The following is a 16,537-nucleotide window of genomic DNA, read 5'->3' as shown; positions in this document are numbered from 1 at the left end:
CCATTGTTTATATAACTTCTGTGATTAACAATCACATGTCAAGTAAGGACCTTTTAGTCTAAGTCAAAATAAAGTATATTTATGCACTTGTGAGATAATTAATGATTTTTAAAATACAGTATTTCATTGGTTAAACAGCAATTGCATGAATAACTAAATCAAAAAAATGATGAAAATATATGATGAAAATATAGTAATTTTTTGATTTGCTGTCTGTACACTCGGTATAACAAGTGTGGCACTCGACTGGAGTGGACATAGACTGGGGATTAGGCTAATATACGCAATCCGTTCTTATTCATACGCGAGACAGAGTGCCTTGTTAAAGGTATAATACATAATTAGTTACGCCTAGTATATAATAATGTGTAATGTTAAAAAAACATAATTTATTTTTGGCTTAAATTATATTGTATTTTAATGTCGTTATTATTTGTAAATCAATTATAATTAAACAGAAATTTGAGGGTCAATTTCGGTAGATATTTTCTTTATAAAAGTTATTTGCAGTTCTTTTCAATTACAGTAAAAATTCTAGTTAAAAAATAAACAGTTTGTGTTCTTTGTTGACCCGAATTTAAACGCAAAAATCGATTCATATTTGAACATTATTGCACAAGTCGATAGTAATAAGAGGGGAAATAAAAAAAATCGCCCGTCGCACGTGTTCGAAGTCCGTACTTAACTCGCTTCGGTTGACACCCTCGAAGTGATGTGTTTTGAAAAGTACAAATATTACACCTAAATAGTGCAAGAATACATATCATATTTTAAAACTTACGATTTAGGACTGATCTGGGCGATCCGGATTTATTGTTGTTTCTTTAACGCACAATCTCAATGCATCTGAGATAGGTTATTGGGTTTATGGTGGGTTATTCGGTTATCTTAACACAAATGTTGCAAAAACGTGTGCCAATAACCAATCGACGGATTTTTTATTAGCCATCTGTCGATACAAGCCATCCTTGGTGAGTCGTATCGGTGTCTGTGGATAGACCTTTGTATGAAAATGACAGTTTAACTGTGCCAATATCTTAAGATTTTAACTTAAACCAGTTTTCAATATGCTTTGTTGCTTTCAGTTTGCAATATAAAGCTACTTGATATGTTTTAATTATAGACATCTATATTTTAATATTATTTGTAATGTGTTATTTACTTTATATTAATTTACAAATATGAGTGTAAAGAGCGAAGAGATTGCATTTATTATCATTATCAGTATACGATAAAGTTTTATCTCGATTTAATATTTAATAATCCGTAATAAAAAGAAAATCTAATAGAAATCAATAGGCATTGTAGGCGGGGTTGAGGCACGCTTCGTCTCGGCTTATTGCACTCAAAACTTGTAATTAACTGGGGCTGAATTGTATGGTATTGATGACACCTTAGCCTGTGCGTTTAATGAAATTACATGCCTTTATATCGGTGATATTAAATTGAATTTACTCGGGTACGAGCGGGTAAATTACCGGCGCTACGAGCTGATAAGTTACTGGCTTTTATTATATATTCATATTACATATTATAAAGAGGAGTTTTTTAGTTAATCTCAGAAACAATTCCTTCTAATTGAATAACATTGAAATATTTATAACTTTAGAGACAGTTGGAATCGCAAGGCATAAATAATCCCGTATTTTTGTAAAAGTTTTTTAACAAGTGTTTAAATATAATGTTGTATTGGAACTTATGAGTTATGACCTTTCATAAGTATCTTACCTAAGAGGTGATACATTAAAATAAATACCAGTTGGCCTAATAAATTGCATTTATACATATTACATATGTAATTCGGACGTAAGTACATATTTTCAAAGAAGTTGCACGATTTTAAGACCTTTTAAAAAGGGAAAAATAAAAATGTATCAGGGTATACAAATAGCCTGAAGACAAAGATGTCAAAAACAGTTAAATAAACAATTGTTTCATATATTTATTTGCAACTCCAATATAAGCCTTAAATCCCACGAATTGCGGTATTAATTTCTCTCTGACGCTTCTCTTTAACCGATTAATTAACCCATCAATCCATTTTGGACTTTATAAATGACGTATACGGCATATTTTTCATCAGTGCAATTGCAGTAAATTTTTAAAATAAAACATTGGAAATTGTGCGTTATTGTTTTGTATTAAAGTATACTTTTGTTCTGTTATATTTTAGGGTAGGGTGGGGTATAGTGGACCACATGCGAGTCGCGTGCGCGGCACGCGTTTTCTACAGTAATCTTCTTTGGCTCTCTTTGTTACAATTTGTTGCCGCGATATCCCAACCCCCGTGAGATCGCCATCTCAGATATGATACGTAATGATATTTTAAATCAGTGTTCTGAGCTACTCAGCGGAACAATCTGGGCTTAATATCGTCGGATACTGTGTATTTTCTGTTTGTCATGGCTTAAGCTGTTTCAGAGTTGTTTTAAACTTGAATTTTTTTGTAACTACCTACAGATACTTATAATATATACATATATTAGTTATACCTAAAGTCTATATGTAAAAAAACTATATTTCAAAATATACTTTAAAATATAGACCATAAATAAATATTATACAAAATTTCTATAAATCATGGTATCATATAAATTGAACGTACAAAAAATGACACATCGGTCGTTGACAGTAACGTGACAAGAAAATATCGCGATACAATAAAATAAAGTTGTCATCCCCAGCAAAAGTGCCGGGAGCGTGCTAAATGCATTAATTTGGCCTGGATTTAGTGGCCCGGAAGTGATTTGCTACGGGAACGCATGCTCTGACACGATATGACCCTATGACAACCCTGACGACAATTGACCCTCTCACCGCATATTTTTATTGTTAATTAAAATCGTACTGTAACATTATGGATATTAATCACACATTTCAACGGCAAAACGCATCGTTTAGGGCAGTGTATTTAGCAAGGTTGAGTGGTTTCGCATTTTTAGTTAAGGGTCGTTAGTGTAAAGGTTTAACTATAGTTTCGATCTTGTTTATTACTAAGCTAAACGAGGCTATTCAAACTATACTGTAGTGAACTAAAATTTAAATTCAACATGTAAATTATTCGTTATGTTAAAAATCAGTACGCGAGTACGTTTGAAAACTATTACATGTTCCCTTCATTATTATATTTACAAAATGACGTCACTACTAATGGATCTTATGACGTTAATATATTCAACCCTTAACCATAGATACGTAAACACGACAACCCTGTGCTCGATAAATACGACGAGAGCATGCATAATATTATCTACCTGTTTATAGACACCTAAGAGCCCTTCCTCCCCCTGATAACTTAAAGACTTTATCCCCTATACAGGAATTTTTACGGCAACAAAAGCCTTCATATTTTCTTTATTCGGCACCGTGTCAAAATCGCCCGCTCTCCCCATCCATTGAAAAAGATGCTCAACTCTTTCGCACCTATTACGATATCCTATGTTCATCTCGTTTTACAGATACCTTCCATTTGGGGGTTTTATGTTTTTCTCGATATTCTTGGCGGAGGTCGTAATGCTTCTTTTTCTCGGAACGTCAACGACAGGATGATGGCGGGTTTTATTAATTAATTTATGTTAAGTATTCACAAGTATTCCGAGGGGTGTTTAGGAATTTACCCGTTGCTTAAATTTGACTTAATGACTGTTTTCACATCTTAATCTTTCTTTTTTCGGCTCGCTTGTTTTTAGGAGATCATAAAAGAGTGAAACCTGTACTTAAATATAAGTGATGCTTGAAGCGTTAGTGTTTTGTTTATGTAAAAATCAGTTCGTGTGGATTCTACCTAACATTAAGTAAAAGTATATATATGGAAAGTATATAGGGTTATATGAAAAATTAACAGTATACATAAACCGTTTGTGTTTATTGATACGTGTAATGCTAAAATACAATTTAAAAGGTATGGATAATAAATATAAATTAAATTGACCTTTAAGTAAAAAACGTAATTTTCTGATGTACCTACACGTACACCCTACCTCCATAGTCTACTACTATTCATAACTACGCATATATAAAGTATGACAGCGTGATACAGTGTGTTTCTTTGGGCAAAGTTTAAACTTAAACCTTCTAGGATTTCGTTCGTCCAAAATACTTTGTATGTTTTAACAGAACTCGCTTTTTAAATTTTTTAAATATTTAGATTTGTTGCCATATTATTTATATACTATTTTGACAATTAGTAACTGCTTTTATTACAGCTTAATAACAATTAACTAGATGTATCAGCGTCTTAATTTTTTTATTAACATTTCGTGAAAGTTTACAGAAATACGAAAGAAATAAGAATGACAATTATTTACATACATTAATAAATAGTTGTAACTTATCATGTATGAAGTTTTGTGAGAAAATAAATAAAGATTATTATTATTACTATTAATGAAAATAAATCAGTAAAAAGGAGTGCAACTGGCGGCATTATCGCTTTCGAGCGATATCTTCCAGACAACCCACGGATTAAACAGTCAATATTATTGTATAAGACTGTATCAAAGTATCGCAAAGTTGTGATTCCTATTCCCGTAGAACTATGTATTTGCTGATGATGCTATACCGTTTTTGTTGCCAACAATATTTGATACCAAAAACGTAGGTTGGATTTAACCATCCTATATGTGAGCCGTCTAAAGGCTGTCCCAGAAGGGAGCCTTATTCAAAAAAGGGAAAGACGAAGAAAAAAGTTATAACGTCATATTGTTTTGCTACGGGGGGAGTGGGGTTCGTGGGGGCGATAAGGCGTTATAGCAGTACGATTTTATATCGCACTGAAATTATAGAGATTTTAAATGCCTGGCTGATGCGCGTGTCTTTGTCTGCATAATAAGGGTATAGCCTATTATTATCTGTTATAAATTTGTTAAATTTATGTAAATCATGATGGCCTATCGACCGTTATTATATATAAAATGGATGTAAACTAATCTTGTTATTAATTTAATGCTTGCTATTGTCTTTTATTAACATTATATATATATATTTATTATAACTTTTACACATTAAAAAAAGAAACACTTTTTTAAATTTTTTGTATTTAAACTTATAATTATATTTAAATGCTTGCTACTATCTACAGATCTGCAGAAATCAAACAAGATCCAAATATTATAATGATCTTTGTTTAAGTGTGTACCTTCGATCTGAACATTATAAAAAGTCAAGCACTACCGAGATAAAAACTGCTTCTTTTTAATATTTTTTTATTTTGATGCCTTATATTTCCAAATTGAAAATTCACATTGTAATTCAGATGTTTAAAGATTATCAGTAACAGTAAATTTAATTTCTTTAAATATTTTTTATTTAATATTTAACATTATATTCTTTCACATTTTTAAATTCAAGTAAAATTCCACTGAAATTCATATAAATTTTATCAGAACAGTTATCCCTTTACATAAATAAGTTCTAATAGAAATCGTACTTACACTAGGTATATTATCCGAAGAACAGACTCCTTCGCTAAGCAGGCGGTCTCTGATCTCCCACGCGAAGATTGAGGGGCATTCCCGTTTGTACTGCGCTATCTTGCTTACAACCTCGGCTGTCGCTACCCGTGGCTTTGAACCACCGATTGCCCGAGGTCGAATTGACCCAGTCTCGTAATATCTAAAAGAAATTTATGTTAACACTAATAATATAAAAACTTGGCTACATATCAGTATTTAACGTACCATTCTTAAAGATAAATTGACGAAGAAAGGGACGGAATGGCTTCCTCGCAAATGACAAAAGAAAACGAGGAAGACAAATGAAGAGAAGCTCGAAACAGAGAAGAAAGGAAGCCCTCAGAGGGGGCCTATGTCCAAGGAAAAGCTGTATATAATAATTACTGTTTATTAAGCTTTATTGATTAATTTACGTTTCACGATTTTGAATTTATTAGGTGATAATTCTCTAATCGCTTGAGAGTTTATTGTAAAAACGAATAGAGTTTCCATGTAAGATTATATTTAGTTGCTTAGGTTGTTTAATAAGCTAAAAAGTTGCCACTGCTATTTTTTTATTTTTATTATTATAGTTGTTTTATATATTATAAAAACGGGACAAAATTCAGTCACAAATACTTAACACAATTTAATAGAATTATGAAAGTAGAAAGTGAATATTTTTTGTAGCTAGTCTCAACCATAAATAGAACTTGAAAGATATAATGTATCAACGGGTTATAAATATGACAGCAGGTTCTGTCTGGCTGTCAGCGAGTGAGCTTTTTGCTTAAGTTTCGAGAAGGTTTTTAAAAATATCCAAAGAAGAATTTGCTTAGAAATACTGGTATGTTTACTTGTAATCATATTTTAATAGGTATTGTTTTTTTACAGTATACACCAGAATATCTATTTTTATATATATTTTATTGTATATTTTTTTATATTAGAGGATACTTGTATTTATTTATATAAGCTTATCACAGCACACTTATAAATTGTTATATAAGAGAAATCAACCTTTTTGTGAATAATTTAAATTTGACATTGATTTGAGGTTCTAGTTGTTGTATTGTACAAAGTTTGGGTTTCAAATAAATAAATAAATGAAACTACGTCAGACTAATAGATAATATAGATGTAGATAATAGACCAAACACAATATAACATTAAAAATGTGATGCTGTAAAAAATATTCATCTTTTGATTCCAATTAGTTATTATTAAATTTTTCTTTCTTTAAAAAAACTTCCTGGATCTATTTTAGTTGCTTAAGGAAATAAAATTGTCTTTGTTATATGTTTATAAAAGTTTCTCTTGGGATACCTATGTTTGCTGTTGTTATTTCGTCTCAGACGTTACTGCGTTCAACCGCAAAGTTAATAAGAATATTCCATGTGTCATGAAAATAGATCGTCTCATGTTACATGGTCACAAAACCAGGCTTAATAGAGCCTTGGGCCGTGTCTCGAATATTTTGGTACATTTTAGTCCCATATGGCGTTTAAAATGTGAAACATAATACTTGTTCGTAGACTAGCCTTAATTATTAAAAGTGTTTTTTTAATTCTAAGAAATTGGGCATAGCTATTGTATATATATTTGATAGAAGACTAAATTAAGAACTCTATTAATATAAATGAACTGTACTTAATATTTTCGATAGCGCAATATTATCACAATGTATATTCACACTTCGTTGCATTAAAAAAATAACGAAGAACACAATACCCAAAAAATATAAAGTTTACAACAGGCGGCCTTATCGCTAACAAGGCATCCCTTGCAGGCAATCTCAAATAATTAAAAAAAAGCACTTTCATTAAAATTTCTACAAAAATCACATCTGTTTTATGTAGATTGAATCGCTCTAAAAACGTGGACCTTTTATTAAAAAAACAATTGTTTAGTTATGCATAAAACACTGATTCTCATAAAATAAATAGTGCCATATATTTTGAAATATTTCAACTGCATTTAAACCTAATGAAACTTTTTATACAGGTTTTAACCCTGACGTTACGATGTGGTCGCAACTATGATACTGCGGTTACGGCTAGTTAAACCTGGTATTGATTACTGGCAACATTTTTCGGATAACTGGGTGTAGTGTTACCAGAGATCTATGCTAATTGTGGTTTGGTCTTGATATATTACGATTTATTAAACCATTTGTCATTTTGATTACTTCAAGGTGCCTGTGGTGTGAATTCGTAATTTCATACAAAATAGCTTCTCAAATTTAATGAACACTTTTAAGCATGGAATGCTTTTGAAATTAAGCATGAAGCAGAAATTACAGAACGAAAAGAAGACTAATTATTACTGAACTCTCATCTGGATGATTCCAAGGCAACAACCGCAAACTGGCTGACTACTCCGTCTCCAAGATGGGATAAGTTTTTTTTTCTTTTTATAATAATAATTTATTTTTCTCTCATATAACATTCATTCATTCAAACAATAATAAATAAAATTACAGTTGCGACGGTATTGGGAGACTGGTTTCCAAACTAGGTAAAAACCTGTGACATGGATAACCAGGCTTCCATTCCACAGTAAAGTTATATTAAGTGACAAAAAGTACATACATAAAATGGGTAGGCAAACAAATGTAACGTTCTAATTTACATTCACATAATTTTACATGGATATGATGGATGGATACATTACATATAATTTTCGCTTCAGTTCATGTATGTTACTAAGTGTGAAAGGCAACAGCCCTGAAGCTACACGCACCTGCCGAGTATCTTGGACACGCAGCCATTGGAGACCTGCAGTATCCGGCTGATGTCGCAGGGCCTCGCCCCGGAGTGCGCCAACTCAACGATCTTCTGCCGCGTGGAGTCAGGTAGCGGTCTGCCTCCTACAAACACCCCGCCGAGCTGGTTAACACCGCTGTGACCTGTCCATCACAAGCCTGCTTACTCTAATTAATCACGCCACGTCACAGACTTATGCAACAGACAACACAGCAGTATATTATAGTTATTATTTTTTATAGTTTTGGAGAATAAAAAATAATAACCTAATAATATATGTTTTTATCAACATTTTAGTCGAGATTATGAAATAATTTAATTTAACACATTAAGTACTCGGATCCGTGCAGGCATTCCGTTCATTTTTTAAACCATTGCCATCCTTAGCTCTCGGATCCGAGTTATCGGCACCCAATGTGCTGTATGCCGACCACTCGGATCCGGATCGGAAAAATGCTTAAAGTTTGTTGGTAGTGTGGGCCAAATTAAAGAGGTTGCCTAGAATTTTATTATAGTCATCTTTACTATACCATTTCTTATAACGAAATGTATAATACTTAATCACTATTAGATTCTATTTACTCGTTAGTTAGTTCGAGACTGGTTTTAAGTGTAGGTTTTTGCTGACATACCTGCTATCTTTAGCATTCAAATAGGTATTATTAATATAGCTTGAAAATTAATATTGCGTTAGCTTATGATCATTTAAATAAAATATATGTTAAATATATGTGTATATAGGTACGTTTACTAATATTATGAAAATAAATTATTTTTAGTTCGTATGAAAATGGAAAACTAATCAAATTTTTGCTTTGAAAAGCGTAGTTCTATTCATATATATACAAAACAAATCAAAAAGATTAAGTATAAATATGGTACATAATAAATAAAAGCAAAAGTTTTAATACACTAAATACTCTTTTCTACATTTCAAAGTATCGGTAAGTATATGTAGAAAGCTATATGACTTATTGTCGATATGTCTATGCAAATCTTAAAAACCTAAACTACTTTATTATTTGTGTTATTTATTTGTTTACAAAAGTAACATCATATATTATTTTAACAACGTAACAATCTATTATAAATCTTACTCTTAAATATATTACATATATATACTACTATATACAAAATAAAACCCAGAGCTACCCAGCATCTAAGCTAGTAATAGTAAACAATGGTGGTCACCATTACCTTTACCTTTGTGCGCCAGATCGTCCATCCGATCCAGAAGGTTGGTATCGGGTGGCCAAGGAGAGATTGGCGTTATCTGCTGCGCCGGCAGCATTGTGTACACCCCGTATTCTTCTATGATGATGCCCTGTACAGATTACATCTACTTAATACTATTTACTCTTTAATACATAATATCTTACGGTTTTGATATTTGTAAATATGTCAGGATGTATATTAATAATACAATAATAGACCTGTATAGTATTTTTATTCTAGGAGTTCGTTGTCTTCACATATAATTATTTAACTAATCTAAACCAATATTGTAAATACTTATTTAAGTAAGTGTGGACTTTTTGAAGGGGCAACTAGAATCATCTTTATATTTTATTTAATGTGAAAAGTGCGATATTAGGTGGTCTAATTGGAATTATATAATTTGATTTAATCATATTCCGCAAACACTTAAATAAATTGTAGATTGTTACTAGTTGCTGGTATTGCGTTAACTGACAACAAAAAAAGTAGTATCAACCTAGTAGCTTTAACCTGTAACTCTCACCCCTGAGGACGTAGGTTCGAATTGCACCAATGGACTTTCTATATTTAACGCTCCCTAGTCCGCTCTTAGGATTTTGAGACTTATCGTCACTATCAGACACTGGCGATGGACAGGAACCTGTGGAAACATAAAGTCCACACATGCTTGATTGCTACGACGCTCAGACATGAGCTGCCAATATTAAAGGGAGAGGCACTTCAGGATAAAAAATTTCGTGCACAGAAATATACATATTTATAAGTCGAATGTAGAAATAGAAGTAAGAAGACATGGAGAGATATTGGCTGTGCCAAAAATAAATTTAGAACTGTTACGAAAAAACACTTTTTGTATGGCAATTAAAGTTTACAATAAATTACCAAAAGAATTAAAAGGTCTTCTGACTAGAGTCTTTAAGAAGCGACTTAGTGCATTACTTTTGGAAAAAATTTACTATTCAATAAATGATTGTTTGCGTGAGACATTGCAGTTGATACAAATTTAATAAAGTAAGATATATACGATACGGATAATATAAGAATTGATTCTGACTAATAATGTAAAATGTAAATTAAGATAAATTTGCGCGCCACTGTGTGTGGCAGAATTTGCGAACGGTTTACGATTGTACCACCTTAACATTTTGTACCATATTCATGCAATAAATAAATAATTATTATAAAAAAAAATATAGATATTAGAAAAAACCAATTATTACGAAACAGATTCAGTGACCCAGACCAAAAAAGGTTATTGAGACTTCTTTTTATAAATAAGTACCTACATAAGAACGAGAAATATTATTCCATTTTAATATATCTGATTGAATACAGATCGTTCTTCCGGACTTGGGTGATTCATGAGGGCGTATGCTTTGTCATTTATAATTTAATGTTTGTATGTAGGTAATTTTGTTGTGTTGATGATTTAAATTGAATTGCATCATGTTTTATAAGATATTTAATAATACAAGTATTGATAACTTTGTTTATAATAAATAACTTCATAAACACACTAATAAAGTAATCTTTTGGCTATTTTGATAATAAAATAATGTAAGGACAAATAATCGTACAGTGTTTATTAATTCTTATTCAAATCCCATAGACGCAAGAGTTACACTTACACTTAAATTGTAAAAATAGCTCTCTAAAATCTCCATAAAAATAATAATATAAATAAATCAGTGGCGCTACAACCTCTTTAGGTCCTGGCCTAAGATTTCTGATTCTGTTTCATGATCATTTTTAAATCTAATATGTGTAAGTAGGTGATCAGCCTCCAGTGCCTGACACACGTCGTCGACTTTTTTGGGTCTAAGACATGTCGGTTTCCTCACGATGTTTTCCATCACTGTTCGAGCAAATGTTAAATGCGCACATAGAAAGAAAGTCCATTGGTGCACAGCCCGGGATCGAACATACGACCTCAAGTATAAGAGTCGCACGCTGAAGCCACTAGGCCAACACTACCCTTCCATAAATATAGAGTTAAAAAAATCATAAACAAGCACTGTGACAAATATCAGTTGATTTGACATTAAAGGACAATGTTTATCATAGAATTTGAATTTGTCTGTCAAAAACTTTTGAGTTTTATTCTCTTATAAAACAATGCTAGTTTTACGATAGTGAAATTAAAATCAATCCATGCATTCGACTAGAAACTCACTAATTATTAAAAAATGTAGTTTGCGAGAACCGGTGAAATGGATTTAGTAAATAGGATTAATATTGTATTCATTTTATTATTTATCAATGAAATTATTGGTTTTGATGAAGCGCAAGATCTATCGGATTCCGTAATTAACGACTTATATAAAAAATACAAGGAAGCTTTAAATAGAGGTATGTTAAACAAAACATTACATAATTCTATGAAAAGACAAAGGCCGAACACATATCTATATCTGTTTCATTGATATTTGAATCATAAATTAACTGCGGCGACGGAAAAAAATTAAATCATTTGGACTTCAAGTAAAATACTTTCAAGAGATTGTCGGTCCAACGTGTTCTTCCTCATACGATTTTCAAGGATATATGTATTGATACTTTACGATTACTACATTTTACTTTTATAATTTTATAATTTTCAAACCATGCTTTACATTATCGAATCACGGTTATCACCAATGGAATTTTCCATTAATGGAATGTGCATTTGCTCCTACGTTAAGGCAAACATCGTGAGGAAACTAGCATGTCTCAAACCCAAACATTAGTGTCAGGCACAGAAGGCTGATAACTATATAATCAATTAATCGAAAACAGGGATGCATTGTGAAGCCGTTTAGTGTTATATTTAAAGTGACCATTTATATATTGACTCAAAACGGGATTTCTTTTTCAATTTAGGTCAAATAAAAAAAAAACATTTTTTTAGAAAAACTTAGTTGAGTTAATAGTATCACAAAATATAGGTACCCAAAATGTTATGTTAGTAGATAAACATCAGAAGAACAAATTTGTTTAAATAGCTGGTGACGATTTCAATATCATAAGAATGAAACTTTTGGCCCGTTTTTTAAATTCTGCTGATCAAATTTTTGCGCGGTTTCTAAAAATGGGACAATTTTGCGGCCCACAGTTCATTTTGGGGATACAGGAACTCGTAATTGGAAAAAGAGACAGATCCGTTCAAAACGGTCTGGTCACGTTAGGTATATACCACTGTATTAATATGTATTAGGATCTAAAAAAACTTTTACAGATGGAGATTTGGTGATATTAAGACGTCAATTTGATCAGAATCAACTATTTGAAATACACGTTAAAAAGTTAAAAGAAGTGAATGGCTACAAACTGCATAATCTAATGATCAAGGGGAAAGTCAGGTCTGGGAGTCCCTTTATTTACATAAACAATCCAGTTGAATCAAAACTACCTAACGCCTATTTGACTTTAGAAGAATTTAAGGACGCATTAACTAAGAGGGTTCAGAAGCATAAAAAAACAACATTGAATTTTATTGACGTATTTTTCACTACTAATAAACCAAAGAAACGCCTTCACACGCACTCTTCAACTGTATTGAAGAATTCAACCAATGTTTTGAAGGTCACAATGAATCTAATAAGGTCATCCTTTAAATCATTGAAAGAGGAAAATATTAGCAATTTAATTACTACAACTAAAGCTGCAAGGTCTAAAAAGTTGTTGGAAACTACAAATATTTTGAATTCTTCTACGACTGAAATCAAACCAGATTCATCTACCGAAGTAACAACTAGAAGTACTTTACAAGCGAGTCTTACTACAGTAAAAATAAAAGATTTAATATTTTTGCGAACATTACCATTTAACTACACCTATACTGAAATAGAAAATTATAGTAATATGTCTGGAAGTTCAAAATCGTACCAAAACAACACTGTGAACCTTATAAATATAACTAGTTCAATGATGGGTCCACTAATAAATGATACAAAACATAAAAACTCACACCTACTCAAGGAACAGCAGAAATTAATCAAAAATGTTGTAACGGTTGGTTCTATACCAATTAATGTAACAAAACTTCAAGACAAGGAAGATATGATTAATTCTAATAAGACAAATGAAAATCCAATTAAAGATGTAGTAACTATGATAACAGATTATCCCAGTACGAAAATTGAAAGAAATGACACATATAACCTCAATGTCACTATTTTAACAGGTCCAGAGATAGATACAACATCATTACCGAGTGTAAATTCTATCATAAATTCAAAGAGTGTAGGTATAATTTATAATGTTACACATATGCCATTATTATTGAATAATACGTATAATACGAACGATATAACAATAGAAGTTCCTAATACAAATTACACGCAAGTATATCAAAACCATAGCGATGAGACTACCACCGATTTAACAGAGAAATCTACAGAATCATTAATACCAAAACCAGAGATAAAAAACGAAAATAGCACGGCAAATACAAAACTAGATACATACATCACAGTTGCGACAAACGCAATTACAACAGTAATAAATGAAAGTATTACCTTTATTAATGACACTACAGTATTGACAACGAAAAGCAGTAATTTAATTACGTCCACAAACACGAGTACTATGGAAACCTCAAAAAGGGTCCCGAAACGAAAAGTGACCTCAGAAACTTTTACTGTAAGAACTCCGTGGCGCAGAAGAACGACGAAGAGATCTACCACAAAGAGTACCAAAACCAAAAGGTCAACGTTAGGAGTAAGTTTCTTTTTAATTACAGTATTATGCTTCCGTCGGGGTTGAGTTAAGGTCTATATAAACTATGATTAGCGGCATTATTATAAATAGGCAATAATAGCTTTGTGCATTGAAATAATATCACAAACATTTAGAATCCGTTAGCAAGAAATATAACCCAAGTTAGGTAATCAATGCATTTCTTTATTAATAAACTTTTATTTATATCATATTCGTTGCGATGGTTAATATATGCCATTTGTAGGGCTTATTTATTAAAGACATTTCAAAGAAAAGTTCGTTCGGATAATACATTTATATATTTTTGGATACCGATTTGACGTTTAAATTATTTTTTTGTACTTGGCTTGCATATTTGGATACTTAATATATAGTATCCCAATAAATAAAATATATATAAATAAGCGCGTTTATATATACATAATAGGCAAACGTACTTGTTTTATATTATATCAGTCTCAGACAGAAATATAATAATTGCTGAATTATTATTTTTTTGTTTTTATCAAATAATCTCTTTTATTTTTCAGAGACCACTTGTATTTATGGGAGGGCCCTGATATAGAGAACTGAATACATGATTTTTTTCTGTTCTTACCTTATAGAACTTTGAGAGAAAAAAATCCTAGTTATTGCCCTTGCAATAACTGTTGTAATTTTTAACTGCAATACATTTCACTATAAGCAACACTAAAAACGGGCGTATCAAAATCGTGTTCCCGCCAAACAAATGTTAAAGTGTCAAACGCGCGAACATTGTACTTCTGCTACAGAATAAAGGCGGCACTTCACTGATTACAAAACACAATCTCACGTGGAACTATGACCCTGCCGTCCGCTTATACCTTTATAGAAATGAAGGGCTCATGTTGAGATAGCTCTATTTGGTAGAGCCATAAGTGAAAGAGACAACAGCACTCCTTTAACTCCCATTGTAGAGCACTCAGTACTTAGGACTGCTCACTTGCGCGAAAAGGACGCTTGTATTTTTAGAAGGTTTCTGTTTTATTTACGCCCCGCCCATTTCTCTTTTATTCCCAAGTGGTGGGGCGAAGTTGGACAGTTTTAAATTATCTATTATAATAAAATTATTTTGTGAAATAAGGGGTTGGTTTTGTTAATGACGTGTTTCATTTGCGTAGTCGTCTTTATCGCCAAGTTTAATTTCAATAAAATCAATAGATTGGACTTAGTTATAAACTCGAATATCTGAAGTTTTACATAACTTTAGCAATGTTGTAAGACTGACAATTACAAATCTGATAAACACATGAAAAACAAATCCTATAAAATTTTTAGTCATTTGCATCTAATTGTAAATAACTGGAAAAAATCTTTTCTTTCAGTTATTTAAGATTTCAGTGCATATTATGCATGATAATATAATAATAGCAATAATGCTGGAACACCGTAGCTAAAAGAAAAAATCCTAATCTTAGTCCGGAATTATAAATATTGCAAAATTGAACTGTTCTGTTAAGAAAATAAGATTGTATTTCCCATGTCTAATTAAATAAAATGGTATGTCAACATCTGCGGTCGCATTTTGGTTTATCTCCCCCGCATAACCGTTAGTCATACAAATATTATCTGTGACCAATAGCACGTGAGCTCGGACGATTTTCAGCCAATCAAGCGGTTGAAATTTTTGGCGTCAAACGCTTCCCTTTTGTTTTCTTTTGAAATTGGAATTTACGTTTTGGCAACGGTATTCCGATGCACTCTGTGCATTGCAAAAGTGCCGAACTTTAAAACGGCAGGAGACTGTAACAGTTCCGACTTAGTTAATTTACAGGACTTAGTTTGTCTAAGAACAACTTTCAATAATGAAACAATGATAATTATAACAGTTACATTTATTAATTTGTAAAAATATAATCGTATTTGAAAAGTAACATTTCAATAAAAAAAATACTGTTTTGTTCTAAAAAATCTATAGATGATTATTAAATGGTGATCATCAATACTTAGGATAATTGTTATAATATGTGCATTATTTTAACAGGAAACCTCACCTCTTGTACTGCATCAGTTCGATTGAGGCTTCCACTTTAGTTAATTAGATCTAGCTGCTACATCTAGCCGATTTTTTATTAAAAAAAATACACAAAAATGTGTGACGGAACAAATTGGTCACAAATCCCCGTCCATCAAAACATCGACATTCATTAAAATAATAACTTAATAAACTAATTAACATAAATTCAACCTATGAATTAAATTTATATACCTACCATCGAAAACCTTAGATACCTAAACCTAAGATAAAGGAAAGAAATTTTATATAAAACTTAGGAAAAACTCAGCATTCTGTCTCTAGGAGGATATGACTGTTCGGAGGATAACAGAGAATATTCTGAATTAATTGAATTAAATTAAAGTTTTGAATTTGAATTAAATATTCCGTGTAAATTTTAGGCCTTT

The 16,537-nt window shown here is 31.5% G+C and overlaps 2 protein-coding genes across 2 annotated transcripts in view; one reads left to right on the top strand and one right to left on the bottom strand.

Annotated features, from left to right (window-relative positions):
- The window catches only part of LOC111002918 (paired box protein Pax-6-like), a 40,275-nt gene extending 25,148 nt beyond the window's left edge, over window positions 1-15,127 (bottom strand). Inside the window, exons 1-4 of the mRNA XM_045628724.1 lie at window positions 14,712-15,127; window positions 9,401-9,521; window positions 8,175-8,340; window positions 5,433-5,613 (exon numbers count right to left, since the gene is read on the bottom strand). Of these exons, the coding sequence (XP_045484680.1) occupies window positions 5,433-5,613; window positions 8,175-8,340; window positions 9,401-9,488 (435 nt within the window). The 5' untranslated portion in view covers window positions 9,489-9,521; window positions 14,712-15,127. The remainder of the gene's footprint in view (window positions 1-5,432; window positions 5,614-8,174; window positions 8,341-9,400; window positions 9,522-14,711) is intronic.
- Window positions 11,597-13,589, top strand: LOC111002920. Its single transcript, XM_045628682.1, has 3 exons — window positions 11,597-11,764; window positions 12,630-13,426; window positions 13,578-13,589. The coding sequence occupies exons 1-3, from the start codon at window positions 11,626-11,628 to the stop codon at window positions 13,587-13,589; spliced, it is 948 nt and encodes a 315-aa protein (XP_045484638.1). The 5' UTR covers window positions 11,597-11,625.
- Window positions 15,128-16,537: the final 1,410 nt, after the last annotated feature.

Source organism: Pieris rapae, chromosome 6 (assembly GCF_905147795.1).
Source record: "Pieris rapae chromosome 6, ilPieRapa1.1, whole genome shotgun sequence".
NCBI lineage: Eukaryota > Metazoa > Arthropoda > Insecta > Lepidoptera > Pieridae > Pieris > Pieris rapae.
This window is presented reverse-complemented; position numbering and strand designations above follow the sequence as displayed.

Bases quoted from the DNA above. Each gene is read 5' to 3' on its own strand.
- LOC111002920 (XM_045628682.1), top strand. From the start codon at position 11,626: ATGGATTTAGTAAATAGGATTAATATTGTATTCATTTTATTATTTATC. The intron at 11,765-12,629 runs GTATGTTAAACA...AAACTTTTACAG, and splicing joins CAAGGAAGCTTTAAATAGAG to ATGGAGATTTGGTGATATTA.